The sequence below is a fragment of the Pongo pygmaeus genome, chromosome 13, assembly GCF_028885625.2.
Source record: "Pongo pygmaeus isolate AG05252 chromosome 13, NHGRI_mPonPyg2-v2.0_pri, whole genome shotgun sequence".
Classification (NCBI taxonomy): Eukaryota; Metazoa; Chordata; class Mammalia; order Primates; family Hominidae; genus Pongo; species Pongo pygmaeus.
This window is the reverse complement of record NC_072386.2, coordinates 61,816,272-61,832,806: the sequence shown is the minus strand read 5'-3', so window position 1 is coordinate 61,832,806 and position 16,535 is coordinate 61,816,272. Positions and strand designations below refer to the sequence as shown.

At 40.3% G+C, this 16,535-nt stretch overlaps 1 protein-coding gene across 2 annotated transcripts in view; it reads right to left on the bottom strand.

The window, feature by feature from the left end:
* The window catches only part of GDA (guanine deaminase), a 100,798-nt gene that overhangs the window by 25,704 nt on the left and 58,559 nt on the right, over positions 1–16,535 (bottom strand). For both annotated transcript variants that reach the window (XM_054501934.2, XM_054501935.2), the window contains exons 4-8: positions 15,419–15,506; positions 12,520–12,625; positions 7,033–7,060; positions 3,309–3,416; positions 757–864 (exon numbers count right to left, since the gene is read on the bottom strand). In XM_054501934.2, the coding sequence (XP_054357909.1) occupies positions 757–864; positions 3,309–3,416; positions 7,033–7,060; positions 12,520–12,625; positions 15,419–15,506 (438 nt within the window). The remainder of the gene's footprint in view (positions 1–756; positions 865–3,308; positions 3,417–7,032; positions 7,061–12,519; positions 12,626–15,418; positions 15,507–16,535) is intronic.

The following is a 16,535-nucleotide window of genomic DNA, read 5'->3' as shown; positions in this document are numbered from 1 at the left end:
TCTCTTCACACGTATTAATTTTAATTATAGAAGTAATGCATACTCATTTTTTAAAAGCACTCTCAGAGTATTTAAAAATAACAAGCAGAAAGTCCTTCTGGTTTGTCCCTCAGGAAGAGTCATTTTTAATACTCAAGTATGTCTTTCAGACAGTTTTTTTCTAAGTAAGCATGCATCTATACATATGTACATACACATCAAATAATATTACACAAACATTCTTCCTTGTAAGCCTGCATACATTCTTTGTGAATGCTGGATAAAATCCTATGTATGCTCTGTAATTTAATCCCTCACCAATAACAGTTTTTAAACTTTAATATATAATTAGCATCCCTATTCATATTACTTAGAGTGAATTCTTAGAAATGCATCTGCTGACTCAAAGAAACGTAGGTTTACATTCTAATAGATACTGTTAAAATGTCCTGGGACCAAATGACATTCCCATCTTTAATGAAGCCTTTACATTTAATTCACTAAGATGAAACTTCGGGCCCATTTTTAACTACACACACACACACACACATGCACACACACACACACACACACTAGGCTTTATTCTAGTTTAAGAAATGTATACACATGTACCCCATAGATATATAAACCTTCTGTGTACCCACAAAAATTAAAACTTTAAAAAAATTTTTTAAAGAAATGTATTCATATCAGAAATCTGAAGATTACTATTGAGATTTTAAAATTTAGATAAATATGCCTTCCTTTAAACAGATTATGTCATGATATAAAACTTACCTTATTTGTCAAAAGATTGTTTTTATCATACACATCTGTGTAGTTTTTATAACTGGGGTATAAGTTTTTCACAGCTTCAACTTCATCACGATTTTCACTTATATGGCTCTACAAGAAAAAAAAATATTTTCATTTTTCTTCTGTAAAATACCATTAGAAATTATACTTCCTACCTCAAAATGGTGTGAATGGTTTTCTACTTGCCTATTTAAGGGACCACATAGAAAGGCAATGAAGATTGCACATGCATTTTATTAGAAACAATTATATTCATCATCGATAATATAATGTATATGACAAAGAAACTGAATATTATGAACATGTAGTGTGTGTGTGTGGATGTGGGTGTGGGTGTGTATATGCATGTATAATATCAAGACAAATTTTTCCAACAAAGTCTTTTCAAATTCTGACCTACAGCTAGAACAAATATGAAGTCCTCCTTGAAGATAGTCAGGACCCTAGCAACCTGCCTCTTCTGGTGCTGGCCTTTCTTTTGTTTTGAGATAGGGTCTGGCTCTGTTGCCCAGGCTGGAGTGTAGTGGCACAATCTCCACTTACTGCAACCTCCGCCTCCCAGGTTCAAGTGAGTCTCCTGTCTTAGCCTCCTGAGTAGCTGGGATTACAGGCATGTGTCACCATGCCTGGCTAATTTTGTATTTTTAGTAGAGATGGGGTTTCACCATGTTGGCCAGGCTGGTCTCAAACTCCTGACCTCAAGTAATCTGCCGGGCTCAGCCTCTCAAAGTGTTGGGATTACAGGTGTGAGCTACCGTGACTGGCCATGCTGGCCGTTTAAGAAAAGAGCTCAGTGTTCATAAAAAAGCAGACAGTGGGGTTCACTTATATGAACACTGGAATTTGAGTAAAGAGAGCTGGGTTTAAGCCCAAGTTCTGACAGCTATGAGTCCTAGAGAAAGTCATTCTTTTCTTTGGACAGCAATTTTCCCATCTTTCAAAAAAAAAAAAAAAAAGGGTTGGGCTAGATGAGTGATTTTCCAAATTCTCTCAGCATTAAATATATTATTCATATAAAAATTCACAGAAACCCAATATACGGAAGGCATAAAAGCACTGCCCCTCAGGATGCAGCAGGATTGAGACTCTGGGACCCTGTCCCCATTTTGTGCCCTTTGTTAGTTTCCAGAATGAGTTCTCCAAAAAAGAGTTTGAAAATAGCTGAGCTAGAAAATTCCACAGTCATCAAGAAACAGCCCATAAGAATCTACATGCAAGCAAAACAATAAGTCCTATGCCCCCACACTGAAAAAGGCCCCTAAGACCTTTCTCTAGCACACCACAAAACCTGAGAGCATAATTAACACTTCCAAGAATGGCAATGCCATTTAGAACATGCATAGCTAAATTTTTAAAATAAAAAAATAGCAATGTTCTGAAAACACGTGTTTTACTCAGACAATGAACTCCATCCCTGGCCTTGAGGAAATCCCAGACCACCAATGAAATGCATGGACAGCAATAGAAGAGAGGACAATCTGATGATTCGAGTCATTTGGATAAATGTGAGTAAATGTGCATACATCTACATGCATCTCTCTAGCAAGGATAAACTTGATTTTGTTGTGTGTTCTTCTCATCTTATTTTTCATGTATTTTAAATGTTCATTTGTATTTTATTTTGTCGGCGACAGAAGCATTTTGTTTGCAAAGCAGAAACATCAGGTAAGTTTTGAATTTTATCTCCAGGAGAGAAATGTGTGGGACTGAATTAAAAATTCTAAAATTATAGGCTGCAAATAATAATAACAATAATAGGGAAGGTGAGAGCAGTTAACGGTTCCTAAGAAAATAGATTTGGGAAACAAAAATCAAAAAAACACTGATTTACAAATGGTAAAGAATCAATGTGTTGTCTCTGCCCTGCTGACCTTTCTTATAAGACCATCAACTCCTAAGAGGATAAATTTTAGTACAGTATGTAATTAAGCTTGGATGAGAGAAGGGGAACTCTCAATTTTAACCCAGATATAAGCTTTAAAAAAGTGTTTTATTCCTAAATTTCAACAATTTAATGACAAAGCAAGGTATACTTTTTGTTCTGATTTTAAATTAAGAAACTCAGAACAAAAGGGATTTTAAATGCTATTTTGTAAGGTGGAAATTCGGCTCTTTTTGCTTTTCAAATAATAGCTGGTTTCTCTAAGAATGAAGGTACAGAATACACTGAGAAAGTATCAAGTGAAAGAGAAGTAGGAAATAAATGCATTAAATGTATCCTACAGAGAAGAGATCACAGTCTGTTATTGATCTTGCCATTACTTATAATGATTTTCTTGTCTTTAGAAGACTGATCAGAAAACATTGAGGGTATAAGGAACTTCAGGTTTATTATCTGCAAAATGAAAGAATTGAATTAGGTGATATCTACAGGGGTCCTTTCTCTCCTGTTATGCTGTGACTCTAGGATATCTCAGTTGAAGAAATAGAGATTACTCAGTAAAACAACTATAGATTATTGGAGATGATGATGTAAGGGTGCTGAGAAATCTTGCAGGTCTGCATAGAGGCATAAAGAGAAGAAGAATACCCACCTGAATGTGCAAATCATGGGTTTTAGCAATGTTGCCGAGATCACCCATCAAAGTCTCAGAGCAGGAGAGGGAAAAACGTGGTGTCACTATGGGCTTCACTCTAGAATACTGGAGATAATTAAAAACAATTGATACCTCTTCCTTACATCATATACAAAAATTAACTCAAGATGGATTAAAGACATAAATGTAAAACCGAAAACTATAAAAACCCTGGAAGGGCCAGGCGCGGTGGCTCACACCTGTAATCCCAGCACTTTGAGAAGCCAAGGCAGGTGGATCACCTGAGGTCGGGAGTTTGAGATCAGCCTGACCAACATGGAGAAACCCTGTCTCTGCTAAAAAATACAAAATTAGCTGGGCGTGGTGGCTCATGCCTGTAATCCCAGCTACTCGGGAGGCTGAGGCAAGAGAATTGCTTGAACCTGGGAGGCGGAGGTTGTGGTGAGCCGAGATCTCACCATTGCACTCCAGTCTAGGCAACAAAAGAGAAACTCAGTCTCAGAAAACAAACAAACAAACAAACAAACACCAAAAAAAAAAAACCTTGGAAGACAACCTAGGCAATACCATTCAGGACATAGGCATGGGAAAAGATTTCATGACAAAGACACCAGAAGCAATTGCAACAAAAGCAAAAATTGATAAACGGGATGCAATTAAACTAAAGAGCTTCTGCACAGCAAGTGAAACCACCAACAGAGTAAACAGACAACCAACAGAATGGGAGAAAGTTTCTGCAAACTATGCATCTGACAAAAGTCTAATATCCAGCATCTATAAGGAACTTAGACAAATTTATAAGAAAAAAACAACCCAATTAAAAAGTGGGCAAAGCACATGAACAGACACTTTTCACTGTTTTTCATATGATTGATGCAGCCAACAATCATATGAAAAAAAAAGCTCAACATTACTGATCATTAGAGAAATGCAAATCAAAACTGCAATAAGATACCGTCTCATACCAGTCAGAATGGCTATTATTAAAAAGTCAAAAAAATAGCAGATGCTGGTGAGGTCGTGGAGAAAAAGAAATGCTTATAGACTGTTGGTAAGAGTGTAAATTACTTCAACCATTGTGAAAGACATGTGGTGATTCTGCAAAGACCTGGAGACAGAAATACCATTTGACTCAACAATCCCATTACGGGTTATATACCAAAGGGAAATAAATCATTCTGTTACAAAGACACATGCACACATACACTGACTGTAGCACTATTCACAATAGCAAAGGCATGGAATCAACCTAAATGCCCATCAATGATAGACTGGATAAAGAAAATGTGGTACATATACACCATGGAATACTATGTAGCCATAAAAAGAGAATGAGATCATGCCATTTGCAGGGACATGGATGAAGCTGAAGGCCATTATTCTTAGCAAACTAATGCAGGAAGGGAAAGTCAAATACTGCATGTTCTCACTTATAAGTAGGAGCTAACTGATGAGAACACATGGACCCATAGAGGAGAACAACAAACACTGGGGCCTATCAGCGGGTGGAGGATGGAAGGAGGGAGAGCATCAGGAAAAATAACTAATGGGTAGTAGGCTTAATACCTGGGTGATGAAATAATCTGCACAACAAACCCCTATGACACACATTTACTTGTGTAAACAAACCTGCATATGTACCCCTGAACTTAAAAGTTTTTTCAAAAAAAGGAAACTACGGATATCATGAATGTGAAGGGTACCCCAAAATGCGTATCATACAGCAAGATGATTTTGTGTCTTCATTTTGGGGAGCAGTCCTCCATTCTAACAGTTGGTGGAAGTACAGGGTTTCATGAAAACAGCTCAAAGTGGAGAATAAAGGAGGGTATCTTCTTCAGTACCCAAGTTCAACAAAAGATCCTATCCCAAATGACAGACGCTCCTCTGCTGCCACATTAAGGCTCCGATGAAGGCTAGACTGGGTAGACTTTATGAAGAGAAGTGGAGGCTGAAGTTTTAAAAGAGTGCTGGGGAGACTAAAAGTGAGGTGATAGCCGATTCCATTTTGGGAATACATCTTGTGCAGGTGTGCTGGTTACAGCCTTCCTGAGAACTATTCAGTTGTAGGATTGGCTCTGGTGGCACCTGAGGTGAGTGGCCAGGCAGGAGAGAAGGACTCATAGAGGGGTGGTGAGGATAAGGATCTACAAAGTTTCATCTAAATCTCCCAAAGTTAGATGGAAAGAAATTTTGAGATTTCTTATGATTTCTAATCAGGCCTCAAAAGATGATCAGGGAAGGGTCAGGCTTGCCAATCAAAGAGATTGCTTGATGGAGCCACATGCCAGCCTGTTAGGGGTGGAGGCAGGAAACAGCATTGTCTCCACAGGCTCACCAACACCAGGGGACCACAATGGGGGGTGCCTGCTGCATGCCTGCAGGCCATGTGAGGTGTCACACACATAGGGACCAAGACAGCCAGTGGCAGGGGCATAGGACTAGACACTGCCTGTGTTACAGAGCAGGCCAAGGGCACAAGTGGCCAGAGCCAATGTTGAGGTGGCCACCAAGCAGTCCCCAACTTCCAGGTGCCACCACTCAGCCCACGCCCATCAAGCCCTCTCCCTGCTTGCCAGAAACCAATCCTGTGAAATCAGAAGATCCCAGAGGGGGGTAAGGAAAACCACTGAGGAAGAAAAACCTACCCTGAGACGGTAACTCTAACCTGGGCAGTGACTGAGATTGTCCAAATAAAAATTGGATCAACTAAAAGCTTAGTGAAATTAAGACGAAGTTTACCTGCCTGACAAAATTTAGTTTTTCTGTTGCATGTAGGCATGGGGTTTGGGAACCAAGAAAAGTACACACAATTTTAAGAATAAAGCAAGTTTGATGTTTGTACATATGTGAACGATGTCTAACCAAATCCACTAAAATCATTAATATTTCATGATTTCAAAATGTATTTAAAACAAAACACAGAGGACTAGGTACAGAGCTGCCCCCAAGAAAGCAAAAAACGCCTGACCTCTGTTTCTATAAGTTTGACTTTTTTTAGATTTCACAAATAAGTGAGATCATGCAGTATTGTCTTTCTGGGGCTGGCTTATTTCACTTATTGTAATGGGCTGTAGGTTCATCCACATTGTCACAAATGGCAGGATTTCCTTCCGTTTTATGGTTGAATAATATTCCATTGTGTTTGTATATAGACATATACACTGCATTTTCTTTATTTACCTGTCTACAGACACTTAAGTTGTTTCCATATCTTGGCTATTCTGAATGATGCTGCAATGAATATAGAGGTGCAGATATCTTTTCAAGATGCTTATTTTGCATCTTTTGGATATACACCCAAAAGTGGGATTGCTGGCTTATGTGGGGAGATGATGGTCAAAGGGTACAAACTTTCAGTTATAACATGAACAAGTTCTGAGGATCTAGTGTACAGCATGTGTGGGAATAGATGTGTTAACAAATTTGATTCTAATAATCAATAAACAATGTATAAATATATCAAATCATCACATTGTACACCTTGAGTGGATTCAATTTTTATTTGTCAATTAAAAATTTTAAGATAATTTTTTTAAAATATCTGACTTCACTGAGCTGACAGTGACAGTCCACAGTGACACATCAGGCTCTAGGTAAATACTTCTACATGCATGAGATAAGCCAATTGTACACAGACTAATCACTATCAAGCAACTTTATGAATCCTACAGCTAATGCAAAGGCAATCTAAAAGCGAGCTCTGAACAAAGTTACTCACTTTCCTTTGGAGCATTTCTGACACAAATCTGAAATAAAGTAACAAATGGGTTAGAAAACTTGAGCATTTTCTTTTTTTCTTTTTTTTTTCTTCAGCCAGAGTCTGGCTCTGTGGCCCAGGCTGGAGTGAAGTGGAGCGATCTCGGCTCACTGCAAGCTCCGCCTACCGGGTTCACACCATTCTCCTGCCTCAGCCTCCCGAGTAGTTGGGACTACAGGCACCCGCCACCACGCCCAGCTAATTTTTTGTATTTTTAGTAGAGATGGGGTTTCACCGTGTTAGCCAGGATCCTGGGTCTCGATCTCCTGACCTCGTGATCCGCCCGCCTCCCCTTCCCAAAGTGCTGGGATTACAGGCATGAGCCACTGCGACCGGCCGAGCATTTTCAAATGAACATCTTAAAAAGGTAAAAACACGATTCTTACATATCCTGATTTTCATGCAAACATTTCTAATGCTGCACGTGTTCCACCACCACTAATTAAAGATTAACAAGTAGTAATTACTCTGCTTTTTTACTTGCAGCCAGAGATAGAGTGCAAAATCGCAGGGAAACGTAATGTTATCATCTAGCATCGATCGGGCTGTTCTCAAATATTCCCACAGCACTCAAGCTGTTCTACTAGCTCAAGCTCCGTTTGGAGAAATGTTGCAATATATTATGCTCTATGGATGTTAGAGTCATGAAGTCCTATGCACTTGGAGGCTTTTAGAAGCCATGAAGCTCTTTACTTCGAATTCTCCTAAAGTGGAAGCTACTTGTTCCCACAATATCACCATTTATTTACAAGGGCAGAGTTCTCTTGGGGATGAACCTTGGAGTAAAGCAGAAGGAAAAGGCGAGAGGTGGTTGTGAGGTGCATGGGGAATGGGATGGTAGTGATCCCACCAGTTTATGCCTGCAGGGATGGCAGCAACTGTAAAGAATATGAAATGGCCCTTTCTGCCCTCCCTAGGCAGCTGTAGTTTTCTGCCTTCTGGCATTCCTTTGTTTCAGAACAAAATAAGAATTAAGCTTTACTATCAACACAAAAATGGATTAACAGATAAGCTGGGATAGGCTGATGCTAAAGGAAGGCGGGTACTTCCTCCTCTCTGTGAGCATGTAAGCAGCCCCTCTGCTCCCTTTACAGAGGACACTTTTAAGGGGAAAGGGGTCTGGGGAACAGAAAAAAGCTGAACTTCTTAAACTTGCATCAGAATAGGTTTGGTCTTGGCAAAGATTTGTATCTAAAGCATTTTCTTCTTTATCTCTTAGATGTTGAACAGAATAAAATTACATTTTGGCCAGGTGCAGTGGCTCACGCCTGTAATCTCAGCACTTTGGGAGGCTGAAGCAGGCGGCTTACTTGAGGTCAGGAGTTCGAGACCAGCCTGGCCAATGTAGCAAAACCCCATCTCTACTAAAAACATAAAAATTAGTTGGGCATTGTGGCAGGGGCCTGTAATCCGAGCTACTAGGGAGGCTGAGACATGATAATCGTTTGAACCCAGGAGTGGGAGGCTGCAGTGAGCTGAGACCGTGCCACTGCACTCCAGCCTGGGCTACAGAAGGAGACTCCATCTCAAAAAAAAATAAAAAATAAAAATAAATAAATAAATAAACCGATATAATTTCTTGTCAAATCCTTAAGGTACTATAGAAAAGCCATTTTAAAATATAAGAAAAGTATTTATATGGTCAGTAGAATGTTGTATGAAAAAGAACATAATGAAAATTCATAATCTCAAGCCATAGTATGACCCACAACCAAAAGTAATTTAATGAGCAGGCCATACGTACTTAAAAGCAAATCCAATCTATAGGAGAAGCCCTGGTCTATAATAAACGGTAGGGAGAGGGTAAATAATTTACTTCATTTTACAAGAGGATTTACCCTAGGACTCCTATAGCAAGTTCCTGCAGGCTTTAAATATAATTTGTTACACAAAAATAATATTGACATTCAAGTTGGACAAACCCACACAGTGACCTTGGCAAATGGGAAGAATGCCTCAGTGCATTAATTCATCTTTCAACTTTAATTCGACGGAGTGTGTTAATACATCTTGAGCTTCTCAGGCCTTTTTTGGTTTTGGCTTCAACAATGTGTGATTAAGGGAGAAAAGTGAGGGAAGAATGCTAGAAGCATCAAGAGAAGCACTACTGTACCACAGGAGAAAATCACAGAGAGCTGGAGTCTCTGCAAATATGCTCGCAGCTATTTATTCTGTACAAAATCTTCCTTTTAAAAAAATCTAATCACTTTCTACTCAACTCTTACCTAAAGTGGATGTGAACTAGAAAACACAAATGTACATGAACACAATCTTACCCACATACTCCTATTTTTAAAAACTATTTATATCGAAGTATAATTTACATACCATAAAATTCACCTGATATAAGTGCACAAATCCATGATTTTTAGTAGATTTATTGGGTTTTACAACTACCATCGTAACCTAGTTTTTGAACATTCTCATCACCTCAGTTAGATTCCTTGGGCCCATTTAGTTAATAGTTATTCCTGGGCCGGGCGCAGTGGTTCACACCTGTAATCCCAGCACTTTGGGAGGCTGAGGTGGGTGGATCACGAGGTCAGGAGATCGAGACCATCCTGGCTAACACAGTGAAACCCTGTCTCTACTAAAAATACAAAAAATTAGCTGGGCGTGGTGACGGGCGCCTGTAGTCCCAGCTACTTGGGAGGCTGAGGCAGGAGAATGGCATGAACCCGTGAGGTGGAGCTTGCAGTGAGCCGAGATCGTGCCACTGCACTCCAGCCTGGGCGACAAAGCAAGACTCCGTCTCAAAAAAAAAAAAAAAAATAGTTATTCCTACTTCCAGCCCCAGGCAATCGCTGGTGTTCTGTCTCTATGAATTTGTATTTTCTATACATTTCATATCAATTAAATCATTTCATATCAATTAAATATTGGTTTCTTTGTCTTAGCACAGTGTTTTTAAAAACCATCCATGTTGTAGTATGTATCAGTGCTTCATTCCTTTTTATGGCTGAATAATATTCCATTGTATACCACATTTTGTTTATCCATTCACCAGTTATGAACATTTTGGTTGTTTCCACTATTTGGTGCAGGACAAGTTCTCACATGGCCTTGGTGACCCAGTTTCTCCCTTTTTCTTACTTGTAGTTATCAGAATAACTGTAGAATGTGCTGGAAATGCAACCACCCTGAGATATGGAGAAACTGGTCAGAACAGCCTGGGCTCTGTTCCCACTCCTCCTAGAACAGGATGTTCTACAATGTTTTAGCTCAGTGAGACCAGTTTCATCTGGGTATAAAACCACAGGTAGAGCATGCTCACAGGGTCCTTCAGCTATGATGTGATGTGGGGCATGCACATATGAGACTCTTGGGCAACTTTTCCTGAGCCGTGGAGGATCAGTTCACCTAGGCTTCTATTGTCCCTTGCTACCTATCTGTGCATAATAAACTTGCTTTGCTTAACTTGTTGTTTAAGTGTGCTGTCTCACCGGATTCATGCAAGTGGTGTGCAGTATTGGTGAGGTGTTTAGAGTCCTCCCCTGGGATTGATACCTATGTGCAGTGAACCTGCTCCGCATTTGTCTTCTATAAATGATGTCACTATGAACATTCACCTGCAAGTCTTTATGTGGAAACATGTTTTCATTTTCCTTGCACATCTTTACCTTTTATGAGTCTGTCTGTGTATGGTACCCTATTCTCTGAGGTGGAAATCTTTCCAAAGTAGGCTGTCCACAATCTTTGGGAATCCAGCTCAATGTCCAGCAGCAGCAGAGTGGGCCATGGTCCCTCCCATGGTCTCTCTAGCCTGTGTCACCACATAACATCCTCAGAGCTTTTATTACAGGTAGCAGAGTGAGGCCCTCTTCCCTATGAGCACAGATGTGGAACCAAAGCAGAAAAAGAAACCACATCTTCCCTCCTGTATGCCTGCATTTCAGCTTGCAGAGATGTTCTTTCAGGTCACCTTTGTGGAGAGGGGATATTCTAGATCCCTACATTAGCCTGTTATGGCCATTCCAGCATACATCCAGAACAACTTTCCTGTTCCCAAGGTAGGACGAAATAGTAGTGAAGGATGCATATACCACCTTGAGAAAACAATAAAAGATACGCAATTATGGTAACTTTTGGTGGTTTCGTTACAAAAAAAAAAATTCTTCTTTATACCTTTTTGTGCTTCTCTAAGTTCTGGACCATGGAAACACCTATTATTTTGGTATCTTTTTAAAAAATCCTTTTGTAGTGAAAGTCTTTCATTAACCTGTAAATATAACTCATTTTTCCTAACTTCTTGTATACTATTTTATTTCATAAATAATTCTTCACTTCCATCATCATTTTTAAATTAACACATGCCATAGCAAGTATTCTTGCATACCCTCTGTTTCTCTCTCTTTTATTCTCTTTATTTACATTGAATATGAGGTATGATCTATATCATGAGAGAAAGAACTTTGAGCTGGGCACAGTGGCTCATGCCTGTAATCCCAGCGCTTTGGGTGGCCAAGACGGGTGGATCACCTGAGGTCAGGAGTTAGAGAACAGCCGGGCCAACCTGGTGAAACCACGTCTCTACTAAAAATACAAAAATTAGCTGGGCGTGGTGGTGAGCACCTGTAATCCCAGCTACTTGGGAGGCTGAAGCAGGAGAATCTCTTGAACACAGGAGGCGGAGGTTTCAGTGAGCTGAGATCGCGCCATTGCACTCCAGCCTGGGTGACAGAGTGAGAGTCTGTCTCGAAAAGAAAAAAAAAAAGAACTTTGAATTTAGAGTCATAGACCCTGGTTTTGAATTCTGGGTCCACTACTTAAAAGCTGTATGACTGTGAGCAAGCCTCTTAGCCTATGTCAGATTCAGCTTCCTTATCATAAAAGACAGATGTGGGCCAGGCGTGGTGACTCACGCCTGTAATCTCAGCACTTTGCGAGGCCGAGGCGGGCAGATCACGAGGTCAGGAGTTCGAGACCAGCCCAGCCAACATAGTGAAACCCCGTCTCTACTAAAAATACAAAAATTAACTGAGTGTGGTGGCATGCACCTATAGTCCCAGCTACTCAGGAGGCTGAGGCGGAAGAATCGCTTGAACCCGGGAAGCAGAGGTTGCAGTGGGCTGAAGGTTGCAGTGAGCTGAGACCACGCCATTGCACTCCAGCCTGGGTGACAGAGTGAGACTCCGTCTCAAAAAAAAATAAAAATATAAATAAATAAATAAATAAATGAAAAGACAGATGCTTCATGGAGATTTCTATGAGGATCAAGTGTGGCACTACGAAGGAAAGCTCTTTGTAAATCATTAATGATTATCAAGTGTTTGATCAAATTCACTGTAGACTAGCCGACCCACTGCATTAAACAGAACATTCTGAGTCACTGTGTGCACATCCCAACTGGGTGATAACAGTATCCTGTTTCCTTTTTCCATCTCTAACTCCATCAGTGCAGCACAGGAATTCACCTGTAAGACAAATCAAGACAAATGGGCTTTTTACCTCTCGGTTTCCTTGATCGATTCCTCAGTGGTCTCATTGTATTCTGGAAAAGTGTCATTCAAATTCATGCAAACTTTGCCCACAAATGCCCGCTGTCCAAATTTATCTGTAAAGTATACACAAAAAGAATATGAAGGCATGTTTGTTTCTGAAACAGTACTTTTTCTAAGCTTTTAACAATAATTTTTTAATTAAAATCATTTATGGAAAACATAAATGAAAATGTAAAAGATCATCCACCATCACATCACTTAAGAACAATAACCACCACAAACTCCCTACTATATTTGGTAAACAGTAAAAGTTTTTCTGTTCATCACTTTAACCCACTACCTCCCCCATCCCCATTCTCCGGCTGTCAGGTGGGTTTTTTGGTTTTTTTGTTTGTTTGTTTTGTTTTTGAGACGGAGTCTCACTCTGTCACCAGCTGGAGTGCAGTGGCGCGATCTGGGCTCACTGCAACCTCCAACTCCCTGGTTCAAGCGATTCTCCTGCTTCAGCCTCCTGAGTAGCTGGGATTACAGGCACGCACCACCACGCCCAGCTAATTTTTGTATTTTTAGTAGAGACAGTGTTTCACCATGTTGGCCAGGATGGTTCGATCTCCTGACCTTGTGATCCGCCCGCCTGGGCCTCCCAAGGTACTGGGATTGCAGGCGTGAGCCACTGTGCTTGGCCGGGTGTTTTTAAGTTATTATTCAGTTTTTCCCTTTGCTTATCCAGTGTGTCTATATTTTCATTAAATATGCAACTATCTTTGCTCTCATTTTATCACACGGTAAAGGAGCAAACAGCCTCAGGTCCTAAAGAAAGACTCTCTTAGTCATTGACATACCTACACTCAGCTTCTCCCCCAACTTACAATCTCCCTCCTGTCTCCTACTCTACCACCGTCCCTTGAATCTCTCTCTCCCTCTCTCTATCATGGTCCTCTTCTAGATAAAACACGGAATGGTTGAGGGATAAGAACATGAGCACTGGAATTGGAAAGATTTGGACTGATTCCTTATTCCTCTGATTACTCCAGGTGGTGGATATTATTTGGTTAAGGTCTAAACCTATATATGTACAGTGTTCTCTGCTATGTGTAGGGTTGTGAGGAATACATGCAATAATATATCTAAGGTGTCAGGCATGTGGTTATCTAGGCAACATACCGCTACTATTCTTTTTTTTTTTTTTTTTTTTTTTAAGGTGGCGTCTCACTCTGTCACCCGGGCTAGAGTGCAGTGGCACAATCTCAGCTCACTGAAAGCTCTGCCTCCCGGGTTCACGTCATTCTCCTGCCTCAGCCTCCTGAGTAGCTGGGACTACAGGCGCCTACCACCACGCTTGGCTAATTTTTTGTATTTTTAGTAGAGACGGGGTTTCACCACGTTAGCCAGGATGGTCTCAATCTCCTGACCTCGTGATCCGCCCACCTCGGCCTCCGAAACTGCCAGGATTACAGGCATTAACCACCGTGCCTGGCCATACTATTCTTAACTGAAACAATGCCAATATTATCTGTGAGGAATTTTACGCAGTCTTACCAGCAGCTCTCAGCACTAGAACCTAGTCCTCATCAAAGGTGCTGGAAGAATTCTATTTCAGCAAGAAAGTTGAGGCTATATGGGACAATGGTAATTGTTTTTACAGTGTCTCCATCTCTGTCATATGAGATTTTCAAAAACCTTTCTGCCTCTCTCCTTCCCCTGTAATTCATTTAGATAACTGGCCATTAGATTAATCTTCCTTAAAATACCACTTTCATCACATCACTCACACCTGGACTCAGAACCTTTTTTGAGTCTTTGGTGCATATTTGAGCTCTTCTACAATCTGAACCCTCCCATCTGCCTACCCTCTTCTCCCACTGCCCCCAGGCGATGAATCCACTCCTCTAGTTAAACTACTGTAGTCCCTGCATCCACTATTGACACTCCTGTTCCCATACCTGGGTCCTTCCCCTATCTACAAGACAGTTTGTCCTCTCCTCATCTTGTCTTTACTTCAAAGCCCAGTTTAAAGGACCCTTTCATAAAGTCTTCCCAGATGTCGTAGTTCTGGGTTCTCTGTGCCTTCCCTGAAAACTGTAGTATCTATTTTCAGAGTCACCCATTAGGTCAGGTCTTTTGCATAAGCATAACAGTGGCATCAGTGTATCAGCCAACAGTATTTACTGAGCACCTGCTATGTGCCAGGTACTGTGCTGGGTACAAGTTTTGGAATCATCAACCTGAATCCAGAATCAGCTCTTCTTACTAGCTGTGCAACCCTGGGCATGTTACTTATCCTCTCTGAGCGTCAGTCTAACCATCTGTAACATGAGGACATCAGTAACCACTTCAGAAGGCTGTTTGCCACTGAACTAATTCTTACAGAGTGCTTTGCACAATGCTAGACATCTAGTAACAGCACCATAGTTGTTACTAAGGTTAGTAATCAATGGTGTAGGTATTCTGTCTGGCTTCTCAAGGGCAGAGACTATTTTTTATCTCATTGCGTTTCCAGCATCTAGCACAGTGCCCTGACTCTAGCCAACAGCCACCATGTATCTGCTGATATAAGAAACTATTACCACAACTAGAATTAGTAAAGTTTCCCTACAAAGCCCTAAATTAATACACAAAATTCAGACTCATATATATCATTCTGTAACCAAAAATTGTAAGTAAATAATCAGAGTACTTAGAAAATAGAAAACACTCTATGATACAGTTTTCTATCTTCTAAGTACTTTAGAAAATTTTCTAAGGGCCACAGTGACACATAGACACTTAATTACTTGCAAAAAATGTAATGCTCATGTTTTAGCAATTAAAAGGCAGGTCTGCCCACAAGTACATATAAGTTGTTTGCCACGATGGTCTGGCTGTCTTTGCTTGATGTGCCCATAAATCATGCTTCATTTGCTCACCTGTAATGTCGGCAAGGAGCAGAGATGAGTCAGTGTGAATTGTTGCAAAGTAACAAGCTGTGGTTGTTCCATTCTTTAGTGTTCTCCTCTAAAAATAAATCACAAAAACCGTGAATCACGTGTGCTCAGAAAAGTCACATGGTACATCCAGAGGAAAACAGAATTTTAGTTTTTAATTTTAAAATGTTTTTATTTAAAGGTATGCCATCTTGATGTAGAGTACAGTTAGGTAAATGGCAAAAGGTATTTATATTCCAAAAGTTAGCTGGAGGAGAAGCTGATACTTCTGATTTTTTCTTGATTCACACAGTTCTGTGCTTCAGAATTCATTAAAATGTGATACTAATGAATTCCTTCTTTCTTAGGATTATTTAAGGATATCCAAATTTTATTGCATCTGGGAGTACATAAATAAGGTTTTTCTTCTATTACAGAATAAAAATATTCAGCCAGACTTTAGCTCAACCTGGAAGGTTAATCCATATATCTATCTCCTTTCCTTCGCAAATTACAACAAACATGACAGTAAAGGAGTACAAACGTTATTAACCCACAAGAAGAACATGAGAGGAGAGACATGAGCAGAGAAAACATTTCAATATCTTCTTGGAAGACGAAAAACATGGACGAGAACCTGGAAGCAACTTGGAAAGGAGAGAAGTGTGTGGGTTTTAGCAGGGGACTGGCTGGAAGTCTATGTGGGTATGATTAAATCCTGGCAGGAACCTTGTTGAAATCAGCCAACCACCCTTAACTTCTTCCTTGTAAGAGAGATTTACTCTTTATAGAACCTGGATAGTATTTAGAGGGTACAAGCCCCAAAAGAGAAGGTAAAGCAGAGGTTTAAGTGAAAATCTGGCTGACCTCAAGGGCACTCAGTCATTTTCCCCAGAATACCACGTGTACTACTCCCACAACTCCTGGCAGGGGACTAAACGATTCTTTTCTAGAGAAAACGAATGGCTCTAAAAGAAAGATGTCTTCACAGTGACATTTGGGACCCAAATTCACTGCCTTCACTACTCATCCTATAATGAAGTTACCATCAACAAGTGATACCTCCACCCAGATATTCCAATCAGCACCTTATAGCATCACAGTATGAATGTATGTCCAG